The 23,268-nt window shown below is 35.9% G+C and overlaps 2 protein-coding genes across 2 annotated transcripts in view; one reads left to right on the top strand and one right to left on the bottom strand.

Moving 5' to 3' along the window:
• Window positions 1–859: 859 nt before the first annotated feature.
• On the bottom strand, window positions 860–11,077 carry Cdk5alpha (Cdk5 activator-like protein). Its single transcript, XM_089632233.1, has 2 exons — window positions 10,037–11,077; window positions 860–6,796 (listed from the first exon to the last, which is right to left on the bottom strand). Exons 1-2 carry the CDS (start codon window positions 10,727–10,729, stop codon window positions 6,272–6,274), a joined length of 1,218 nt encoding a protein of 405 aa, XP_089488359.1. The 5' UTR covers window positions 10,730–11,077; the 3' UTR covers window positions 860–6,271.
• An 8,581-nt stretch (window positions 11,078–19,658) lies between these two features.
• The window catches only part of cutlet (chromosome transmission fidelity protein 18 homolog), a 54,607-nt gene continuing 50,997 nt past the window's right edge, over window positions 19,659–23,268 (top strand). Inside the window, exons 1-5 of the mRNA XM_089637733.1 lie at window positions 19,659–19,876; window positions 20,692–21,238; window positions 21,456–21,624; window positions 21,926–22,102; window positions 22,712–22,928. Of these exons, the coding sequence (XP_089493859.1) occupies window positions 19,798–19,876; window positions 20,692–21,238; window positions 21,456–21,624; window positions 21,926–22,102; window positions 22,712–22,928 (1,189 nt within the window). The 5' untranslated portion in view covers window positions 19,659–19,797. The remainder of the gene's footprint in view (window positions 19,877–20,691; window positions 21,239–21,455; window positions 21,625–21,925; window positions 22,103–22,711; window positions 22,929–23,268) is intronic.

The following is a 23,268-nucleotide window of genomic DNA, read 5'->3' as shown; positions in this document are numbered from 1 at the left end:
TACTTTCTACCTACATAATGTACAAACTTTTCCATTAAAACTAATTTAAAAATATATATTTACTGTTTCTTTAAAATATTTTTTTACATCTTTTGTTTCGGCGAAATGCCGCCCCCCTAAGAAATGCCGCCCTAGGCAGCTGCCTAAGTTGCCTAGGCCTAAATACGGCATTGGTCTCGATGCTTCAATTATGTTGTGGTTTTGACTATCCTAATGCAGTAGATCTAATATCAGGAGACAAAGGAAATCTTTTTGTATTTAAGGGAAGTGTGGCGGCAAACTCAAAAGCATTCCAAAATCAGTCTTTTCCGCAGTTTACGAAATTATAAGAGAAGAGTAAGAATGAAACATTGATGTATGAACATTATATGTTATAAAACACTCTTAATATTATTTGATGTGTATAATATATGTACTTGTGCAGAGGTATAGTCGTGGGAGTTATATCCTCTGTGCCCACCAATGATTTATTTAATTTTATTTATGATGTTTATTCTTTTGCGAAATAATCACACCTTGCACCTACTTCATATGTTGATTAGGTTTATCTATATATTTATGTAAATGTTCGTTTGTTCAAAATCTTAAATTTCTGAAAGTTCATCTCGGAATGCTTTGAAATTTTGACACAACGTTGAATTCCAATACGCTTAAGTTTTTTTAAACCTTTATTATATAGATGTCACCTGTGACAAGTAAAAACATGTTTTTTTTTAAATCTTTTTTTTTAAACTGCGCCATCTGTTGGACGTAAAAACAATTTGTGCTATTGTGCTGTTGTTTCTCTATCTGCACAGACAGACTGAGCCACAGAAACGCGTGGCGGGAAACAGCTAGTATAATAATAAATACACAACGGTGTTATATGAAATTTCTTTAATCCAGTATTCGGGTACATTATTTACAATTTAACGGTAATAATTGCGGAGATTTCTTTCATTTAGTCGTAAACGAATACTTCTATCTTCACTGAATGGACTTAGCTCCCACTGAAGGGGTATTCTCAACACCCCCGGAACTAGTTACTATGTATTTTCTTCTAGAAACCCACGTCAAGTACAATGTAACATTTATAACAATTGTAACAAATTTCTAAATTATAAGCACAAATCACAGGAATATTCTTACATATTTCAAATAAAAATCTAATATCCAAGACAATAAATATAAGTACATTACTTTTAAGTACAAATGAAATACGTTGTTGGTTTTACCGATAGCAGAGTGTAAATCCTACCATAAGAGTATTTCTGTCAGCGATCTTATTAAAGTCATAACATCACTTTACGAGAATAGAATGAATTCTGAATCCCAGTGAATTCTGGACATAACCTACATCAAGAATAGAATGAATTCTGAATCCCAGTGAATTCTGGATATAACCTGCATCAAGAATAGAATGAACTCTGAATCCCAGTGAATTCTGGACATAACCTACATCAAGAATAGAATGAATTCTGAATCCCAGTGAATTCTGGATATAACCTGCATCAAGAATAGAATGAACTCTGAATCCCAGTGAATTCTGGACATAACCTACATCAAGAATAGAATGAATTCTGAATCCCAGTGAATTCTCGATATAACCTACATCAAGAATAGAATGAACTCTGAATCCCAGTGAATTTTGGATACAACCTACATCAAGAATATCAATAGAACAATGCAAACAATTCATCGGATTATCTGAGTCATTTCCAGTGAGAATCCTTTGAGAACAATCTATTCCCGTTTTGTGGCGTTATGACAAATAAATCGGTAAGAAAAACATCTAAAATTTTCACGGTTTCGTGGAAAAATATCTGCAGTTGACGCATCTGACATTTTGTAATTTTACTGACTAGATGCTTGTCCAATACTATTTTAGTTAATTATTATAATATCAAGTGAGACATCTAGTGGAATTAAATCAATGTCCTGTACAACTAATTTGCTTTTAAATTAATACTGATTGGGTTGGTACCCCACTGAAAAACTGCGAAGGAAGGGCGAGATTATTTCAGTCCACTCTGCAATCATTTATATTAGATTTATAAATAGGCAGGGAGTAATTATTATTTTTAATAATATTAATTGGTTTAATCGAGGGCACTAAAATGTTTATTCGCATTTTACTGCGCACCCTTCCTATGTTAGCAAACTTTTGTAACTGTCAAAGAAGTTCCTACACGGAGTAAAGAAGAGATAGGGTTAATTTATTATTTCCCTTTGGAAAACTTTTCTACCGTAATACTTAAATCAATATAAATAAAATTATTAATATCTCTACAGAATATTTAATACCATTTTTTTATAAATATGTGAATAGGTTATAAAGGGTGTGTAATCACAATAAATAATATTTTTTAAATACAAATTTAGAGGTACAAATGTAGTTTCCGATAGGTAATACCTAATGAGTACAAACTATAAACATAACACCTACAAAATAATATAATGTATTGCACTTCTCTGTAGACTGTTTGGCTTCTTGGCCACCAGTCTACCTGATTTAAACACCTGTTCAACTGACCACCTGAACACATGACCAGGCACCTGATTTAACCACCTGTTCAATGACCACCTCCCCAGACCACCTGAACACATGACAAGCTAACGAAGCTCTGACTTGGTAACAGTTGATACTTGTTTATATTCTATATTCCTCTTTGAGTAACAAAACGAAACCCATTGAAACATAGGACCGAGTAACAGTCTATGATAAATGGTTTTTTGTAATAATTGTAATTTATTGTTCATTTAACCATAAATTAAAAATATTTTAAATGAGAATTATGTTCGAATCGATGTAAGAATGTGAAAGAAGTAATGACTGTGTGCCAAGATCGAGTTGTTTGGCGGTTCATCCTCTCTCACTACCCAAGCAAGAAACAGCGTGATGGTTAGTTAGTAAAAACCATCCACTAGAGACTAGCGAATATCGCACAACCGTATTACACATAGGGCTCTGTGCAGACCATTTATTGCCAAATTCAGAGCTAACTCTTTGGATTTCCAAAAGATGTACGTACATTGTATATTTTCATACGGAGGATGATTTATTTCGTGGAATTTGTTCAATTTATCAATGCTGTTGTGAGTAGAGACCCAATAACTAGCAAACTGAATGTAATATTAAGGTTATTGATTGATTTCTCACTTTGCCAATGGTAAACAAAATACATCGAAACATTTTTCTCGATATCAAAGTTAATCGGATTTTAAATAATACGAGATTTCTGAGACTGCGAACTACGAGCTTTTGTAGCGAAGTCAACGCGAATCATGTGTTTAGTCATAATAAATACGTGACATCATGCTGAAACGATCACAGAAATTACGCTACATATACGGATAAATCATTTTAAAGAGGACAAGTTTGAGTGTACTTGTGCACAAAGATAGTATAGAAAATTTAAAAAAAAACTTTTTTTTAACTAATTTTGGAACACCACCCGTAGTCCCCTCTTACCCTGCAGATTCCCAAAAATACTGGGTGCGTAGAAGTTTATCAATTCCATTTAAATTTATTTATTCTTCAAAATAAAATGATTATAAAAAATATTTTTAAATACATCTTTTTGAATTTTACATTGTTTTTCGCGAATTAATGCAAATCTTGGAAGTCGAAATTAACTCACTTCTAGACATCCGCTTGAGCTGAAACTGGCAGATATACTCGTTGTCAATGACAATCAACTATATTTTGGTGGCAATCGCTTGCACACGCGGATATATTGGCATTTCTCTGAAATTCTATGACATTACAGCAGTAACAAAATAAATGTCTTATCCAATCGGGATTTGTTTCGGTTGTTAGAGTTTTTGACTCAAGTTCCTGTGTAGGAAGGTTTAAACCCCAGTCAAACCATTTTTTTTTTAGTTTTAAAAGACATTTGAAAATAGACACAAGTATAATAGTAATCAAACTTTGTTTTTTTATACTGTTTTTTTATCCATCCAATACACCACCAAAAAAGCAAGGGTCTCTTTAAGATGATTTACCTGTACATCGTGTCTGTCGTGTACATTGAATATGCAAAATTCGAAATTTAAAAAACTTTAATACCTATTTCATTATTGTTGTCTTTTTGTATAATGCATAGCTTCCTATATTATTCGTAAGAGATGATTGCCTTTCAAATCATAGTTGCCTAAACTGAAGACCTACTCGAAAGTACTTTATCATTATAGGCGAGATTACATTAATTAACAGTAATGGCATTTATTTGACTATATCTAGCATTTACATAAATCATTTACAAATTACGTCACTTTAATATAAACCCTTTCTAATGCTCGTATTACGAAACCGGTGCATAAATTTAGTTTTTACCACAGAACTTTTACACTAATATTCCTAATGAGTAGGTATATTAATGAGTAATAATTGGTAGAACATTTTGTAAAAAATAAGCGTTTAATACATATTAATGTAGAAATAATAACTAATTGATTTTATCTCTCAAAAGAAATTCTGTACCTACCTAATTCGTTTTTGGATAGGTAATATTCTTTTTCAAAACCCAAGTACCTATTAGTATTAATGAAGGCAGCAAGTATATCTTAGTAAAATTAAGGAGTTTTTAATTTTAGTACTAAAATAGCATTAAAATGTTCAAAATGGAAATTATAACCGATCAATTTGTTACATTTAAATGTGAATAATTCTGAAATTAATGTGGACATCAGGGTATCTAGCACGGTAGATCGATAAAACCTTAATACAATATTGATGAAATCCGTCATTTATGGTCAGTTCGCGATATTTGCGAGCACAGTCAGATTATGATTCTGACAGTCGGTAGGCTGCTTTTAGCACGGCCACCAAGGTGTCAGATAAGCTGACAATATGCACAATTTTTTGGATAGTGTCGATCGTTATGCAACATCACTAGCTTATTAATGATGGGGGTGAACTAACTAAGCTCTTAGAACTGAAATAAATCGTATACACGATCCATAAACCTAATTAATTCAACTAATTAGTAATCATAGCTAACAAAAGTTGTTAGTTATGATTAAATATCTCATGAACTAATTAACTCCCTTCTTTGTGTCAAAAAGTACATGGGGACTGCGAATGTATGTTAAAGTTATTATTTAGATTCGACATTGCCAATTTATTAGTATTTTTTACTTTTACGTAGCTGACTGACGTTTAGGAATGTCAATGCATTGATAGATGCGCCAGTGTTGCCAGCGAATGTCGATTTATTATTAATTGCCTTATCAATATCAGTCTGGCTATCAACCGCGCGAACGTACTCTGGAAATCGGTATAAAATCATCGGTAGTTGGTGTCGATCCGATATTCGAAAGTCATCAATTTCACTGTGCTAGACCCTCAGATGTTATGTGAAATGTTTTTTAACCTCTTTTTTATGACACATAATAATATGTACATTATTTATTATATTTAAAAAAAATGCTACCTGCCGCCCGTGGATGAAAGATAGGTACCTACTCACAGGATATTCTAACGATAGTAACGTAGATTTTTAGCAATGCTTGGTATTGAAGTATGAAAATTGATTCAATAGTGGTATAAAATTTTAATTGAGATTTTCTAAGTAAGTTTACGAAGGTTATCTGGCTTTTTCAATGCGACATGTAAAAATATGAACTTGTCGAATATGCTGATCAAGATTATTGATGATTATTTTGCTCTTTTTAGTCTTTGAAAAAGAATCTCTCAATTTTATTTACGCACCACCCTGTTGTATAATGTATACAGAGTTAACCTAACCTGGTTAAGTCGTTCAGTCGTTCTGAGTATTTTTTTTAATTCTCAAAACTTTTCTAAATAATTGATTGAACTCCCTTTCCAATATATAATATTGTTATAATTACATCAATACTCGGTTGACTAGGGTGTGGTGTAGATGCCATTGTACAATAATTATTACAACCTCCCATGCAGCACGTGTAATGCATTCCAGGCATCTCGAAAAATTGCCTGAGAGGTCTCAGACCTCTGTGAGGTCTTGCTATTAACTGTGCTGTATGCAATACAGCAAATAGTCCTCCCAAGCACCTTGACAGGCACATTAAATGCGCGTAGATTCTAGTCTATCCAAAGTGCCTGTTGTGATCTTTGGTAGGTATCCGGAACAATCCGTGTGTGGGGGGTTGTTATTTCATTTATTCTATAATGTAATATTATTTAGGTATGTAAAAAGACGGCACTGTCAATAATTTGAGAAAACCATAAGGCATACAGTTCATGTAGCAGTCACTAGCGCTGCGGGTGGCCCGCGAGCAGGAGGCGTACCACGGTCACCTCCGTGCGTCAAGCCGCACTCCCAACGGCGGGCTGCGCGCACATAGTGCTGGCCATGCTGTGATTCCCCATGGAGTTGCTCATGGGCGGGCCTAAGGGGGTACTCATGCCGTTGTTCATAGAGTTGCCCATCGCGTTGCTCATGGTGTTCCCCATGCCATTACCCATACTATTACCCATGCTGTTATTCATGCCCATCGGCGCCTGTCCGCAGTTGGCAGAGGCACCGCACGCCTTCAACTCCGTGAAGATCTCCGTGAAGAAGCCGGGCTCGGAGTTGATGCGAAGCATGCTGGAAGAGAGGCGCTCAACTATGAGCAGGCAGCGGTCCCAGAAGCGCTCCTTGGAGTCCTCCACGAGGAAGGGCTTGAGCGGATAAGAGATCTCGTTGCCCATGTAGGAGTAGGAGAGATATAGACAGGTGAGCACGACGGCCTGTAGCTCCTGCTCTCGGCCGATGGTCTCTCCGTCCACCAACTCCCTCACCAGCATGTACACGAACACAACGTTGGCGGGGTTGATGAAGGCCACGTCCTGCAACCATACAAACAAGCACATGTCAATACTCCATACGACGTTGTTCATTTTACAATTCGATTCAATTTCGAATATTTTGTTCGAAGTCATAAAAAGGAAATTTTAATGGGAAACCCCACTATACAACATACAAGGCGGATGAACAGGGTGGGCAGGTATAAGGTGGATAGGGCGTGCAGGGTTGTAGGGCATAAAATTATAAAAATTGATGTATTTGACTTAGAAATTGCAATAAGTGATATTACACCCTTGTGTGTTTTACTATATAATCTCTTAGTCAATAAATAGCTTTTTTATTATTTGTATATTCACCCCGGTGCGATAGGAATATGCTAGGATGTTATTTATTTTTAAAAATAATTTTACGTAAACATTTTTCAAAAGGTTTGAAAAATAAATTTTTATTTAGATACGTGAAATGACATTTTTTCAGTAATATTTCAAACCCCTTTTAATTCCACCAACGAAACCGCGATGCTACGAATTCAATCAAAGGTAAGGTCGATATATTTCATCGCCTAACTTTAAATAGAATCAGGGCGTTTTATCCTATAAGCAATAAATAATCATTTAATAAGGTCTTTAAACTTTCCTATGAAGATAATTAAATAGTTTTTAATTTGTTAATATTTTGCATAAGGGTGTGAATGTGCACTCCCGAGTGGCAAATACTTTCACTACCGCCTTGGTGAATGACCATTCAAATAATTAAACTACGATGTGACTTCTCTTTTATCAATATGCATCGCTTATGAGAAATAGGGAGAGCAATCAGCGGTATGCCTTCACTAGGTCACGAAGCACCTGAGGGATACATACCCCCTGCCCTACATATATGTATCTACCAATACGATGTATATATTATATTATGTACTTCTGATAATGTAGCTTCACATATGTGCGTGTTTGTCGGCTTGTATATTTATATTTCTAATCCGTCGAACACGTGACCATATGATTAGTCAATGACGTGTACAGTGAACATGAGAAGGTATGAAGTTTTCAGAGTGCTGCTGAACATTGCACATGTTTTACAGCTAAGTACATGGTATGTGCACGCTCATTATAGCTCATGTGCACGTGCTGTTATGATTCAATTATTACACGTTCGTATTAAGAATCCTGATCCAGGGATAACATATACCCACAGCAAAGAAGCTCAGAGCCTAAAAGGCTGTAGTTACAAACGTTTTCTATGATTATGTGTTACCCCACAGCAGGAGCTAGTGAAAATGAGTAATGAATGATTTATTGAAATCTCGTTCATCATCATTTCCTAATAAAATATTAGTCCATTCAGAATATATCGAAAAACCTGTTCATGCAGCTATGCTTTTACTGATAAATATAAAACATGTTTCGACATCCTAATAACATATTCGTGTTGTACCGACAGTTTGTTAGGAAACCTGTCAATTCGTTCGTTAAGGGCTCGCAGTCCCGTTTTCGACAGGAATACGAATTATTTGACCAGATTTTTAATAAATTAGCAATATTTTATATCAGTACGTTTTCTCCGCGTGGTATTCAAATTTTTACAAATGTGAGGCTGAAGGAAAATGATGGCCACTAAACATAGCTAAAGCCATTTAAATCATAATTCGATTCTAAATGGCGGTCTCACTCACCAGGGAGATACTGGGAGTATCTTCCTCTATAACTACACATTTAAATAAAATAAATAATATAAGTTCCACATTATTTTTGTGTTTATTTTTTAGTTTTAGCAAAACTAGAAACGTTTCAGAAAACAATGACCAAAAGTTTCACGATAAAGGAAATAATTTACATATTGAATGATCCCGAAACATAGAACCTGGAAAAGGGGTTGAAAATAACCCTATCCGCCCCTCTCACCCTCCCCCAAATAACTTGCATAAACCGAGTAGTATTAAGTGGAAGCTACAAGCCAAAAATGTGTATATTCTTAGTATACCTTATATTGTAGGTAATAGGCATTAAATCGCTTGACAAACGGAGTCTAGAAACGTTCGATTTCAAGCAAAAAACTGGTTTTTATTTTTTGTAAATAATTTTATAAGAAAGCAAAAAAGTTAATCAAGTGAAACTGTCACAGATAATCTTGGCTATAAAACTGTATTTTTGAAAAGTTGTTTCCATTATGCGTTCATACATTTCTATTGAAAAAATATTTTTATAGTAGTTTGCATTTATATTTTTTATTGAGTAATTTATTTTTTTATTTGTAATCTAATCAAGACCTTCAATTTATCGAAAACACAATTTTTTTTGGTATTCATAATGTACACCAATTCGTTATAAAGATTAATCAAAATAGTGATTTGGCATTAAGCTTCGCCTTAAAGTTAAAACATGAAAGCTCTTGTACCATATCTCGAAATTATACGGATTTTCGTCCACACAACCCTCTACCTAGATATTGATTCATAAATAATGTTGTATAATAGTTACGATGAATAAACACAAGAAAATGTAGGAAATATTATTATTATGATCATCTGAACAACTGTGAAATTTCCTATTTTTTTTAAATATAATATTTTAACAACTTTAATGGAGATCGAGAATATTCGTTACCAATAAAATCCCAAGAGTTCCATTTAATATTACTTAATAATGTTGTAATCGAATTCGTTGTTGTGCGCTCTACGCCAACAACGTAACATAACGATTGATCGCTGGTCGCTATCTACATAATCTAAAGCACGCAAGTGGGAAAGCTTGCTTTTCAAACAAAACTGTTTATAATGGTACATTGCACACTATATAAGAATAATAATAACAATTTTGGCAGCATTTCGGCTAGGCAGGTACGTAATCCAAAATCACCAACGATTTTGCCCCGAAAATCGAATTAGGTACGTAGTTGACCTTTTGATGGACCAAATAATAAAAACACAAAGGAATCTCGGTAGATCAATTTCTACGATATGGTGTTTTGAAGATTCTTTTCTTATTTTTATAAAAATCAATAAAGTATTTGATATCATTGTTGATATTTATCTCGTTCTCATTTGTTTATTAAGGACCTAATTTGGTAACCTATTTATTATTTTGTCTCTATTGTCCTACCGACAAGCTACCTTTAGTAGCTGGACAGGTGAAATGTATTTTCTGTAGGAAAATATTCGGAAAATGTAATCCGGATTTGTATTTTATTTTAGAACAGTGGATCCTTGTCCGAGCAAGGCTTCAAGTAATAATGAATCTGACATCTGACACCTGACACAGGTAAGAAACTAAGGGAGTACTGACCTGCCAGCCCTGCAGCAGGAGGCTCCGGTCCACGGTGCGCAGCCACATGACGGCGTCGCCCGCCTGGAAGTCGCGCAGGCGGTGACAGCGCTCGTGTAGGAAGAGGCCCAAGCAGCGCAGTAGCTCCGAGGTGGAGGCCTGGATGACGGTCTTACGGGGGCCCGGGGGTGCCACTCGGGGCGGTGCGGCCGCGGGCGGGGCTGACGCGGGAGGTGCCCGCAGCGCCTCCGCCGGGAAGTAGCACGGGGCCACCCGAGGGGCTCGCTCCACATTCTTATTCTTGTCAGTTATTATAGGGTGGTTGTTATCAGTCAATGGCTGCCTAAACACTGCTAGGTTTTTGTTTTTGTTGTCTAATTTCTTCTTATTATTGTTAGCGGTCGAAAACCTTTTCCACGATAACGCGTTGATGAACAAGGAATGCTTCTTGAGGTTCTTCTCCAAAGCGTTCTTTTCGGAAATGATTTTGGCGTTGTCATTGTTCCGGCTGTGGTTGAGGCCCAGCGTGGGGCAGTGCGCCAGCGGAGGCAGGCTGTCCCGGGAGGAAGCCAGCGCGCTGCCGCCCAGCGCCTTGTTCTCGCGGTTCTTGACATTGTTCAGCTGCTCGTAGGAGAAGCTGTCCAGGCTGAAGTCTGGCGGGGCGGGGCCTCCGGGCCTCCGCTCCCGCGGGCTGAAGCTCAGCACGGTGCCCATTCCTCCTAGAGGGGCTGCGGCATCTCGCTTCACTCCCACTAGCGACCGGCAGTCGAGCAGTCGAGCGACCGAGCAGTCAAGGCAGGCGCCCGTCCCAGCAGTCACAGTCACTGTCACAATCACGACACAAACACGGTTGGTTTGCTTGCTATTCCAGGTGCGATGCTCCGCGAGAGCCGCGATCCATGGAGAGAGGTGGAGGGGCGAGGCACGTCCCCCGCTGCAGGGTCACGCAGAGCTGAGAGCTGGAGTCACAGCGGCCATGGGGGCGGCCGCAGACAGGGGCACGGACTACTCCACCAGAATCCCTTGTTTAGCTCCGCGAGCAGAACAGTCGCCACTAGTGGCGGGCGGTCGATGCTTTGGCGCATGCCCTCGCGCGTCAATCGATACCCGCGCGTCACGTGACCCACCCGCCCGCGCCCCCCCCGGCCCATCGTGGGGTGGCGGGCGGCGATTATAGTCCTGTACGGGGAGCTCTGCTTTGCGGTATGTTTACATCATAAAGATAAATAGGTATTATGACATGATTTTGTAATGGTATGTCATTGTTCGAATTTGACAAAGCAATGAAAAAAAAACCTTATTATAATACCATTAATTCTGTTTACATACGTTAGGGTTACTACTATTTTACTGTTATTGTAGGTAACTAGTAAGAATAATAACTAAATATTGTCATTTTATATTATTAGCAATTACATTTAGAAAAATATTTTGTTTATTCGTAAACCTTAATAATTGTTGGTTTATATTTCCAAGCGTTTAAACTGTATTGGTAACATTGATAACTATCGGTTACTAATTTAAACGGTTTCAATATCGATTATTGGAATATTTTTATGTCTATTTCAAGTTAATTGTAGGTTCCTACTCCAGCAGCCTCGTGCAAAGGAAATTAGCTGGCGTGAATAACTGTTAATCGATATTTTACATTATTTAACCGCGTATTGATTTGAGCAATACCTACCGATTATTAAAGAAAGCTTTGCATTATTTCCATTGCAATCTAGATCCTAAATGCGCATACGTAGATTCAAAGACTTCTTTCACAAAGTTTTCTAGGTAAAATCATTTTGTTTGGTGGTTAGTAATTAGAACTCCATTGTAGTGCTCGACTAAATTATTATCTTTTTGAGTATAGGGAAATTTGAAATATAGGGTAACTGAATGGTATTTACAGGGTTTTCCAATAAGAGGTGTTATTTTGATATTCAATCGTAAAAGATTCATTTAAACTTGGATTAAATGCCTCAATCAAATTTTAAGAACGACTACTAAACTTCAAATTTACAACATTGGAAAAAAGAAGACAATTTGCGGACTTAATATGTTTATATAAAATTATTCATGATAAACTTCTTACCACCTGAGCAATATTCATATTAAAGTTCCTAATAGACATAATTTAAGGAGCCAAAATATATTCCATATTGAAATATTTAATAACAATATTGCATATTTCAAGACCACTGTCTCGAATGTGTCGTCTGTACAATACAGTTGAATGCGACCTTATAGATATATTCGCAAACAGTCTCAAATATTTTAAAAAACAAATTAACAATCTTCTACCATGATATGTTATGGAGAACAGTTAAAAGATATAATTGCTTTATTATTTTCTTTACTTTTTTCCATATCCTTTCTCTGTACATTTACTATATTTTATATTTAATATTCATGTTTTACATTTCTTTTTATTTTTATTATTTATGTTTTTTTTTTCTTTCACTACTAGCATCTCCACCTAATATCAACTAAACCTTGTTTACGCATGCTGTGAACATTTTTAATTGGGGTGTTAATATCTGTGCACATTCCCACGCAAATAATATAAATGTAATAATTGTTAACACTCTGTAAATGTTTCAAACAATAAATAAATCAATGGTTTCGTTGCTTGTGTGGCACGTAGCACCGTCTTGTTGAAAGTAAACGTTGTCCAGATCAATACCATCCAATTCCGGCTATTAATCATCACCATAAAAAATCATTAATCATCTCTCGATGGCGCAATCCATTCACCGTAACTGTTGCTCCAGCCTCATTTTCGAAAAAGTAAGGTCAAATGCCTCCGCCTGACCATAAACCGCACCAAACAGTCACACGTTGAGGATAGAGAGACTTTTCAACAATAATTCTTGGGTTTACCGAGCCCCAGATGCGAAAATTTTTATTGTTGACGAAGCCACCGAGGTGGAAATGGGCCTCATCACTCAAGATGATTTGCATTTGATTCACTCAAGTGAATTTTAATAATTTCAATGTGAGACAATATAAAAAGGTTAAAGAAAATAAATACGGAAATATGTTATTTTATGTAAGTCACCGTCAACTTATGTTTGACAAGCTGGGAGAGATTATTATGGACTTATTTACAGTATTTACGCTAGTAAATTACATTTTAAACTTCCTATTTTATGTCGTTAAATTTTCGTTTTCGGGTTAAATCTTCCCCATAGAAAAAACTAAACCATTCCACACACTTTTCCACAAATGATCATCTAGTCAATCAACATTATGCAAGTGCATAATATAAGCAAAATAAATACAAAACAATACAAGAACAACACGTCAACTCACCAGAGATCAAATGGGAAAATAATTTACCGACTCCAGATATTTTCATATCAGAGGGTTCGCTCCTAACAGGGCCTATAAATCCTACTGATCCCTCAACATAAATATTTAAAAAATGTTTCGTTATCCTACATGTATTTAAAATATGTATTTAAAATGATATATATGTATTTAAAATGACTGATTTTTGCATTTTTATATATAATTTTTTGATACATCTAATACGCCTAAATTTTGAATGAGAGAGCTAGGTATAATGCCAGTAGCCGAAATAACAAATGGTAATATTTTTATAGTCTGAGAATATAATTTTTATATTATTATTATTAGACAGTGTTATCTATGTTATATTTACCGACTTTATGTCCGGGTTAAATCTTGCCCGCAGGAAAAACAAAGCCCTTCCACACACTTTTCCACAAATTATCATCTAGTCAATCCACATTATGCAAGAGCGATATTTACAGTGTATTAATTAATTCATTTCCATTTTATTATTATTATTAGACAGTATTTTCAATGTTATTATTATTGTTAGGCAGTGTTATCCATCATTATCAATATTATTAGACAGTGTTATATATGTTATTATTTTAAAAATAGGCATATTACATGACCATATAATATGGTGCCGACTTGCCAGGGTGTCAAGGAGCCAAGGAACAAAGGCGCTGATGATAACCTAACCTAACACAGTCAATCAAGTATTTAGGAAGCGCTGATGATAACCTAACCTAACACAGTCAATCAAGTATTTGGGAGGCGCTGATGATAACCTAACCTAACACAGTCAATCAAGTATTTGGGAGTGGGTTTGGGTACCGCCGCCCCGGGAACCATTTATTGGATTACCAACACCTCTGCCATAGGTCACCCAAAGTGGTTGAAGATTTAGCGGGGTTGCCCTGGTTCATCGGGTGAGGTGTGTTCAGGATGCCCCTGCCCACCAGTTGCGTGGCGTGCCATCTTCATTCGCAGAACATCCTCTACATTCTTTAAAAAAAGACCCTCCTCACAGCATCCCAAAAGATGACATAGGCCCTGAAGGAAATAATTTTCCCCAGGGCCTCCTGTGTGGGGTTAGTGTTTATGCATCCTTGCATCATACATGCATCCTTGATATTTTTACCAGCGCCAGGCGACGTTTGGCTCAGGGCCAGCCCTGATCGCAATTATGCATTATAAAATCTTGAATTAAAGCCTTTATTGCACAAATCAAATTTAATAATCTGAATAACATAAGTATTGTATGATACGACATATGAATTCAAATGAAGCAAGGAGTGTGTGGCGATCTATCCCGTGTGCTCACCCCAGCGGGAAATTCGTGATTGTTAGTTATAAAAGCATATTAAATTTTTTTTCCATGGAAATAGTGGTCTTATTGCTATCAAAAACAATGCCCTTGTAAAAATATAATTTCCTGGCGCGCGTCGGTACTTTTTTGATTTACTGGATTCTTATTTTCCATGAAGTGGGAATCAATCTAATTAACTGAATTTTACTCTATTTTTTCTTTAAATAAATAGAACAGCGTCATTTTTACAATTTTTATCTCTTTAAACGGGTAAATATTATTACTATAGTTTTAGCTATTTAGTTTTAGAGCTCTTGTTTTTCTTGGTAGGAAAAACATTGTTTCAAAAACCCTAAGCTTACCGGAACGTACAATAATAAATAGGTCGTTGTTTTCGAAATTAGAATCATTGTAATTGAAATAAAACAGTAATTTTGTTTGTTACCACGATTTATTTATTTAAAAAAAAAATATCGACCGGTTTCGCTTAACACAAGCATCTTCAGGGTATAAAATTAAACTGAGTTAACAAAGTTAAAGAGTTTTTTTTTTCAATTACTAGCCACGAGCGAAAACGATCTTGTGATGGCAGCACTGCACTTCTGGCAGGGACCTATTTACAAGCGATGGAGCCAAATCCTGATGTCATAGATATAAAAAAAAATATATATTCATGTACATATATATATATATATATATATATATATTTTTTTTTTTTTAAATATTTTTTCCTTTTAAAAAACTTTAATCTCATTATGTTTTTTGTATTATTATTATTATTGTCTTTTGTTTTCGTTTATTTTGTATGTATTATCTTACAATATTTTTTATATTTACTTTATATATATTCTATGTATACCTAATATGGAGCTCGTGGGATTGCACTACCCTCCCCGAGATCTGGAATAAAATTTTTTTAAAAAGTTATTGTTTTATTACAATAAATGTGTCAAACCACAAGTGACCAGATAACTATAAATAAAACATTGTCATAACGTGATTTTTCAACACATACTTATTGCTCACATACATATTCATCGTATGATAATTAAATACGGTAATAAATACGAACGGTTATGATTAAAAACGATCGTAACTAAGAATAGTGATTTTTAACCCGTATGTGCTCAACTTTATTTTTTTTGATTTTTCTTATTATATGTCCATTTTAGTATTCGATTAGACTTTAATAATGATGTAGTATACAATTTTTTGTTAAAATTTTATTTTTTATAGAGAAATCGACCGCCCCAAAAATGGGGCGCTGGGCGCATTACCGAGCATAAAAAAATGTTAGGAAGTTGAGAATAAAAATGGGATTATAGTATAAAATGAATAAAAAATATGTATAAAAAAGTATAATAATGACAAAATCTTACAACTAAGCACAACATTCTATAAACTCTAAGTATGAAAATTGACAAAACAGTTTGTGTGACAACCAACATCACACTTCCTGCACTTCTTAGTCGTATTTTTGTGGCACTCGGCATAACGAATTTGTGTAAGACTTGATACTATCAAGTGCTCTACACCATCCAGCCTGACTCCATCTGGGACTCTTCGTCTTTTTGTCGTTTGCTTCAGTGGTCTACCGATAGAACATGCTGATGAATATCGACCAAGGTAAGTTCGGGTAACTTCTCGTATAAATGCCAGGTATTCTAAATATCCTTTTGCCTGACCGGCTGGAGACAATTTGTAGAGCTGGTATGCATTGTTCATGGATGCATTCAAAGGTCACATCAAAAGTTGCCAGTACCATTTTTTGCGATTGATACTTATCCTATAGCAACCGATGTTTTGGTCAAGTCGATCCACTCCGCCCATATACTTGTTATATTGTAGAAAGCACGACGGCTGTTGGATTGCAACTCTTCTCTTTTCACTGCTAGACCATCGCTGAGCCGAGCCCAACGGGCTGACTCCTTCGCAGGTGGATGCTACAGTTACCACATTGTTGTCGTTGTATTGAACCAAGGAGATACCTGATATTTTATCAGTCAGTTGATAGTAACTGCCGCGCGCTTGCTTTTTCATTTGTGCAGTATCTTTCAGAGCGGCCTTTTCAACACGATTCATACGAATGGTACCTGTAGCTTGATCGCCTACTTCTTTGAGGTGGGTAAGCAGTCGGAGAGGCGTAAAAAAATTGTCAATATAAACATGGACTTTTTGTCCTGCCGGTAACTTTACAATAAGGTTAGTTACCACAGAACCTCCAACGCCTAACTCGGGATTAGTGTTTCCTGTACTAGCGCCTTGGTAAGGTTCAGCTTGTATAAGGTAACCCAGCTTATATTTCTACTTCTCGGCGGAAGACTATTGTTTGATGTCGATGCCATCTTCGACAGAGGTATGTCGCCATCGCTGTCAGTCTCGTCACTAATAACAGCCTGTTCTATTATTTCGGACTGCAAGCCACCTCCGTTTTTCCTGGTTATTTCCAGTTGTGCTTCCGCTCTAAGTTGATTGCCAGACAACCGATTCAAATCATCTACAAGGGCGTCTTCTTCATCACTGTCCTCATCACTGAGCAAATGGTTACTCGGCGGACAAGTGTATATCGTCCCTTCTATGATGTCGTCATTCTGCTCTAGTATATCGCATATATCGGCCACCGTCAAGCTGAAAAAACAATTTAGGGACAATTATAGTATGCTGTTATGATATTATTTTTAACAATATTTGATAATCTTTATGTACAACTGTGGAATATCGAAAGAAACACTTCTAAAATGTGTACACTGCCGCGCTCACCGCCCCTAAAATGGGGCGCACAACAAAACTGTCTAGATTGATATCGGAATATAGCCTAATTAAACTATTTATATTATTATTTTATAGTATACATATAATACAATAACATAATGTCGAATTTGCAGCAAAACTATGGAAATAAATTACATTTACTTACTTTTTTCTCCGCGACATTGCTACAAGGACCACTATGACACTTTTGACGTGAATAATGAAAAACAAAATGGCGTCTCGCGCGTAAAAAATATATTTTAGTGTTGCAAGGAATCATAATAAATAAATTATTAGTCATAAAAAAAAAACAAAAGCATGTGATATTGTTTTAATCGGAAATTACTAACCGTTTTAAAAATGGGGCGTTTGACACGTACGGGCATGGCATTGCACTCCTCCATGAGGTTTTTCAAAGACAATACAAAACTTGATTATTGATAGGGGTTGGCAATTAATCGAGTGATACAACGATAGGGGTTCCCAACTTCTTTCTTTCACAAAAACCAAGTGAAGAAAGGTGGGAATTTTTTCTTGTGCTGGAGATTCTGAACAATTTTTTAATTACTTATACTTTAATTATTTCTAATTGATTAGAAAATTACATTATAAATTGTGTTGCAAATCACTTTATTTTTATTTGGTGTATTGAAGACAGTATCCTAATAATTATTCTTGACCACACTCAAATGCTGTCCGTTAAATTTAATGGTTTAGATATGAGTAGACAAATAATTCTATGCATTATTTAAGATTGGAGAGAAAATACTCAAGTCTTGGCTTTTTACTTTTTCTCTCCAGCCTACCCCAAAATAATAAGTTCGCCGTATTCAATCAATATTCCAATCTCGTTTGAATACGACGGGAGTCGACATATTTTTTGTTTGTTTTTCTGCTGGTTTGGAATAAAGCTAGGGATTCCTAGCCACAACCTCTGCAGAACAGATAATTTTTATGTGTATCTATTTAGATGTTAAAACAGTGAAAGCTTAGATATTGAAAGAAATAATAAAGAGTCAATTAAAATTCTTACAAAAAGGAAATAAAAAATATATGTTAGAGAAAACTAGGCAATAATTATAATCAGAAGAATTTTTTTAATAATATTTCCGAATCTGTCTTGCCTAAGTCTTAATAACCATTTAGTTATTAAGACCGAAAAATAACAAGTTTCAGTTGTGAAGGGATTTTATAATGATTGTATTATATATTTTTGGTCCGAGGAACGAGCATAGGTACTTTTGGATATATCGCTGTGTGTTGTTGAAACATAAAGGCCATGTCTGTTCCTTAAATTTTAATCCGGTTTTATGATTTTTGAAATTTTTGAAAAACAACTTTATCTTTCCGGAATTAAAACTTTCTACAAATAAATTTTAAAATGTTTTTTTTTTACATTTTTTTCACTGCAGACCGTTACCTAGTATGCAGGGTCTTGCAGCATTGGGTTTATGTCAATTACTTACCAATCCGTGGGACAACGGGCTTATAGTTGCACAGTTCGTATTCCAAGTAAAATCATTTACACAGTTTTTAGAGTGAGTTAATATGTTACCTACATTTTAGAAAATATTCATTTGACCTGTGAGGGATATAAAAACTGTATAACCAACTACTCACTACATATTAGGTACTGTAGCACATGCCCCATTCCCGGCTGATATGCTACAACTGTGTGTTCTCTCATACTTCTCCACCTACATACAACGAAATCTTTCATTCCAATTGGAATCTAAGATAATAATTATACGGTTATTGATAACGCGAATTTTACAACATTTACATACGTGAATTTTGTCCTTTTCACACAAATAACGCGAAATGCGCATTTTTCACGCGATTTTCTGGTATTATAAGAAAGTAGGTACGTTCTAAATATTTATTGTGTATGGTTTTGACAAGCTTGAACAGCCATAAAATGGAAGGCAACTTTTAGCGCGAGTCTATTGGTAACAGTGAATCTGCAAAAATTGTGCTGAATCCCGTTTGATGAAAATGTACTATTATCTATTATGAGTTTGTATTGTTCTGAATCTGTGATATGATATGCTATGTCTGTGTTGAGTTATCATGTGATGAATCATCATGTGTTGAATAAATTTGTTCTGAAAATTCATATGATGAATTCTCATATTTTGAGTTAGCATGGAACCCAAACAGATAGTTGATTTATGACCCAAACCACAAAGTGACTTCTTTTTACCAAAATAGAATCATTGTTTTGTACATCACTATTTTTTTATATATGGCAACGCGACATCTATGGTTTATTTCTTCTGTCAATTTTTATCTGTCAACAATAGTTTTGGAGCGAAAGTAAAATCTTCCTGTCAGTTGTCGTTTCCAATGTTTTATTGAATGAATTTAGGTTATTATGTGCCGCAGTGTTTAATTATTTAATTTTTCATTTACTAACGAGTTTACTATTACGCTTAATATGTCAGACTATCCAGATCCTGATGAAGAGTACGAGTTAATGTATGGTGATGACTTGGACGTATTACGAGAACATGAAGGTACAAATTAATTGTTTTACTATTGTAATATTACAGTTCAGGATTTCGTGCCAGAGTAAACATTTAAAAAAACATAATAATTAACGAACCCAACAGGAAAACATCTCTATGTATGTCAGTATCCTTTAATAAATAGGTGACACCATGCCATTGTTTATTTGGCATAAAACATACCTTAAAATTTCTATATATTGTGCAATGTCAATTAATACGTTATAGTAATATATTGTGGTGTAAAACACTAGATTTTTTAAAAATTATTTTTTTGTTGCTGACAATTTGATAGCCAGTGATGTTGTTTAAAAAATATAGAATATATTTATGTTAATTATCAAACTTACAATTCGGTTGTATCTCAATATCTGTGCTTCGGTATTGTTCTGAAGTTTGGCGGTCTTTTGACATTGTAAAATTTTTCTTTTTACATAATGTTCAACTTCCCTGATTATACGAAAATTGATTCAGTCTTGTATTGTTTCATAGTGCTTTTACACAAATGGAGAATTGAATTCTGTGATTCTGAATATTAATTTAGGGTGCACAGTATACACACACGCTGTGCAAGTGGGTTCCCTACAGAGCAGGGCGCTGGGCCATCCCAAAGTCTTAAAGCACCCCTTAGAAGTTTGACATATCAGAAATTATTATTGGAAATATTTCCTAAACCTTTAAACACTAAGCGGACATGCTTTATTAGTAAAACACTAATTGCTTCTCAGTCTCTATTGAATTGTAATGATTGGTTTCTGTGTTTAATTTGTCAATCTCCATGTTATTCTTTGTTTGTCAAATTAGTTCCTATCTTTATTTTACAGAACCAGACCATCATCCAGAACCAGAAAACTTTGCTAAAAGTAGAAGGTCCTTAGACTTCTCAAGTCCTGCTATTCGCAAAACCTTTGGGAATTCACCCTCAGAATCCACCTCTCTCCCAAAGGTCAACACAATAGTTTCCCCTACAAATGCGTGTGAAAAGCATCAGGATGAAAGTGGAATACTTTCTCTGGAGGCTTCAGGCCTCGAGGCATCCAGTCTGGATATATCTGGTGTTGGGACATGTGACTTGGATGCAACTATTACTGATGCAGCCACCTTGGAAGTTAATGGGGTGGGCGGTCAAAAGAGAACCCTAGAAGACCTGTTTGGAGACATTGATGATCTGGAAGAAGACGCGTTGTACCAAGAGAGCAAGCGACACAGGGGTGAGGAGGTATCAGAGGAGCAGAGAGACCGGGAGTTAATGGAGAAAATAGTTGAACTGAGACGGTTGAGACGCTTGGAAGGACTCGGGGCCCCATTACGCTCTGTGCTTCCTGCTCCTGCACCAGTTACCACACATAACCTGTCTTTCGATGTACCCAGGTAATACCGATATTTTTTATTAGAAGACAAAAATCCCTGTTTTTTCAAATTTACTTTATTACAGTATCTAGTATACTAATGGTATACTTCAATAGTTTTGCAATAGAATCCTTAGTGATAAAATCTAAAATCAATATGAGCTTCATGTTTCTGCTGTCAATATAATTTAAATTCAAATATTTCCATTCTAACTTAGTATTATGGACATATATTTCAGGTGGCCATTTTTGCCTCTGACCCGAAGTGATGGAGAGAAGGTATACGTGCGCATGCACAATGAAGAGTTCATGGACCGGGACATTGATGAGTTAACCAATTGCAACAAGGGGTACAAAAACCTTCTTGGAAACTCATTCAAAGCTATCTGGGATGAAGCAAAGGCATATGTAAGTATCAATCATTTGTCACTACCTTTTTTTACCACTATGTTACATTCAACAAATAAAAGGTGTGTTATTGAAATATTAAGAATTTGTCCTAGATATGCTGTTTCTCACTAAAATAGAGTGAGTCAAATGAAGAATATCAACTTCGTAGAATAATAAATCATGTACAAAGCTAATTAAAAATTGGTTATCAATTGATGCATATTATGTGAGATAATTTTCTAAGTCCATTACTGAAAACTCGTGATACAGACAACACATTGAGAGAGTGGTTCCTTAAAGTCGTTTAAACAACTTTCAGTTGGAGAGCAAAACTCATCCCATAGTGACTGCACTTGAGGATATGGAGAATGTTGCGGTGGGAGATGTAGAGGGAGAATTGTGGGTTCAGCGCTACCGCCCGCGCAGCTACTGCGAACTGCTGTCCGATGAGGCTACTAACAGGACCCTGCTGCACTGGATTAAGTTGTGGGATAAGGTAACTACTAACACCACCCTGCTACAATGATTTATGTTGTGGTAAAAGTCACTAACAAGACACTGCTGCGCTGGATTGATTTGGGGGACAAGGTAACTACTAACAGGACCCTCCATCATTGGCTTAAGTTGTGGGACGAACCCGTCAATAGGACACTGCTGCTTTGGATTGAATTGTGGGACAAGGTAACAAATAACAGGACACTGCTACACTGGCTTATATCTTGGGACAAGGTAGGTGTCAAGTTTCAATCAGGTGTCAAGAGGTTATGAACAAGACACTACTGCACTGGTTGAAACATTATGACTTCCGTACTGTTTGTTATATTAATTTTTTCACCGTGATCAACTTTTTTCCTTATCGCCAGCTTGTGGTAACACAGCTATGTAGTTGTGATTTTATCAAACGTAGATTCTTTAAACCAATACGTCTTTACTGAAACTGCAAGAAAAGAAAGTTATCCTTTGATCTAGATCACTACAGCCACCCTTTGCCACGTATTAACTTATCTCACTAAGTCTTCAACATTGGTTCGGTAATTTTGTTTCTTCTGTAAACTGATACAGGTATCTTTATTGCATTTTTAAATGTAATTGAACCCATCCATAGGTGGTGTTCAACCGAGAAGTGAAACTCAGGAAGCCTGAGGTGAAGAATAGCTTCAACAAGCGCTCGGGCAAGTTTGAGTTTGGGCGGGACGGGAAGGCAGGAGTGGCAGAGGCAGAGCTAGATGACCACGGCCGCCCCACGCGAGCCCTAGCGCTCCTATGTGGTCCCCCGGGCTGCGGCAAAACCACCCTGGCGCATCTGCTAGCCCGCCATGCAGGTATTAAATTGTTATTGTAAAAAATGTTGTGAAGAGTATTCCTTTTCCATGGGACATGATTGCTTCTCGCCTGCTGCTAACTTTTGTGTTGTTGATTTCAATGTCTTGGTAAACTAGACTTAATGGAAATATGTAGTTAGAAATTTATCTAAATGTGGAGTTTTTGTTACATAATATTTTAATGAGACTTGATTATCTCTTAGCTCTGGGCCTCTAACAGCTTCCTTATTCAGCCCGAAGAATGCAATATAAAGATATGTGTGTAATGTCTGTATAACATTATTTATGTGGACTACTTGTACCCAATTCATATTGGGAAATATGTATAACATTTTGTAAT

Source organism: Hesperophylax consimilis, chromosome 1 (assembly GCF_061612785.1).
Source record: "Hesperophylax consimilis isolate HC1 chromosome 1, BYU_Hcon_1.0, whole genome shotgun sequence".
Taxonomy (NCBI): domain Eukaryota; kingdom Metazoa; phylum Arthropoda; class Insecta; order Trichoptera; family Limnephilidae; genus Hesperophylax; species Hesperophylax consimilis.
This window is presented reverse-complemented; position numbering and strand designations above follow the sequence as displayed.

Excerpts from the sequence above, each read along its gene's own strand:
- Cdk5alpha (XM_089632233.1), bottom strand. The coding sequence starts at position 10,729 with ATGGGCACCGTGCTGAGCTTCAGCCCGCGGGAGCGGAGGCCCGGAGGC. Across the intron at positions 6,797-10,036 it reads TCCTGCTGCAGGGCTGGCAG|GACGTGGCCTTCATCAACCC; the intron begins GTCAGTACTCCC and ends GTATGGTTGCAG.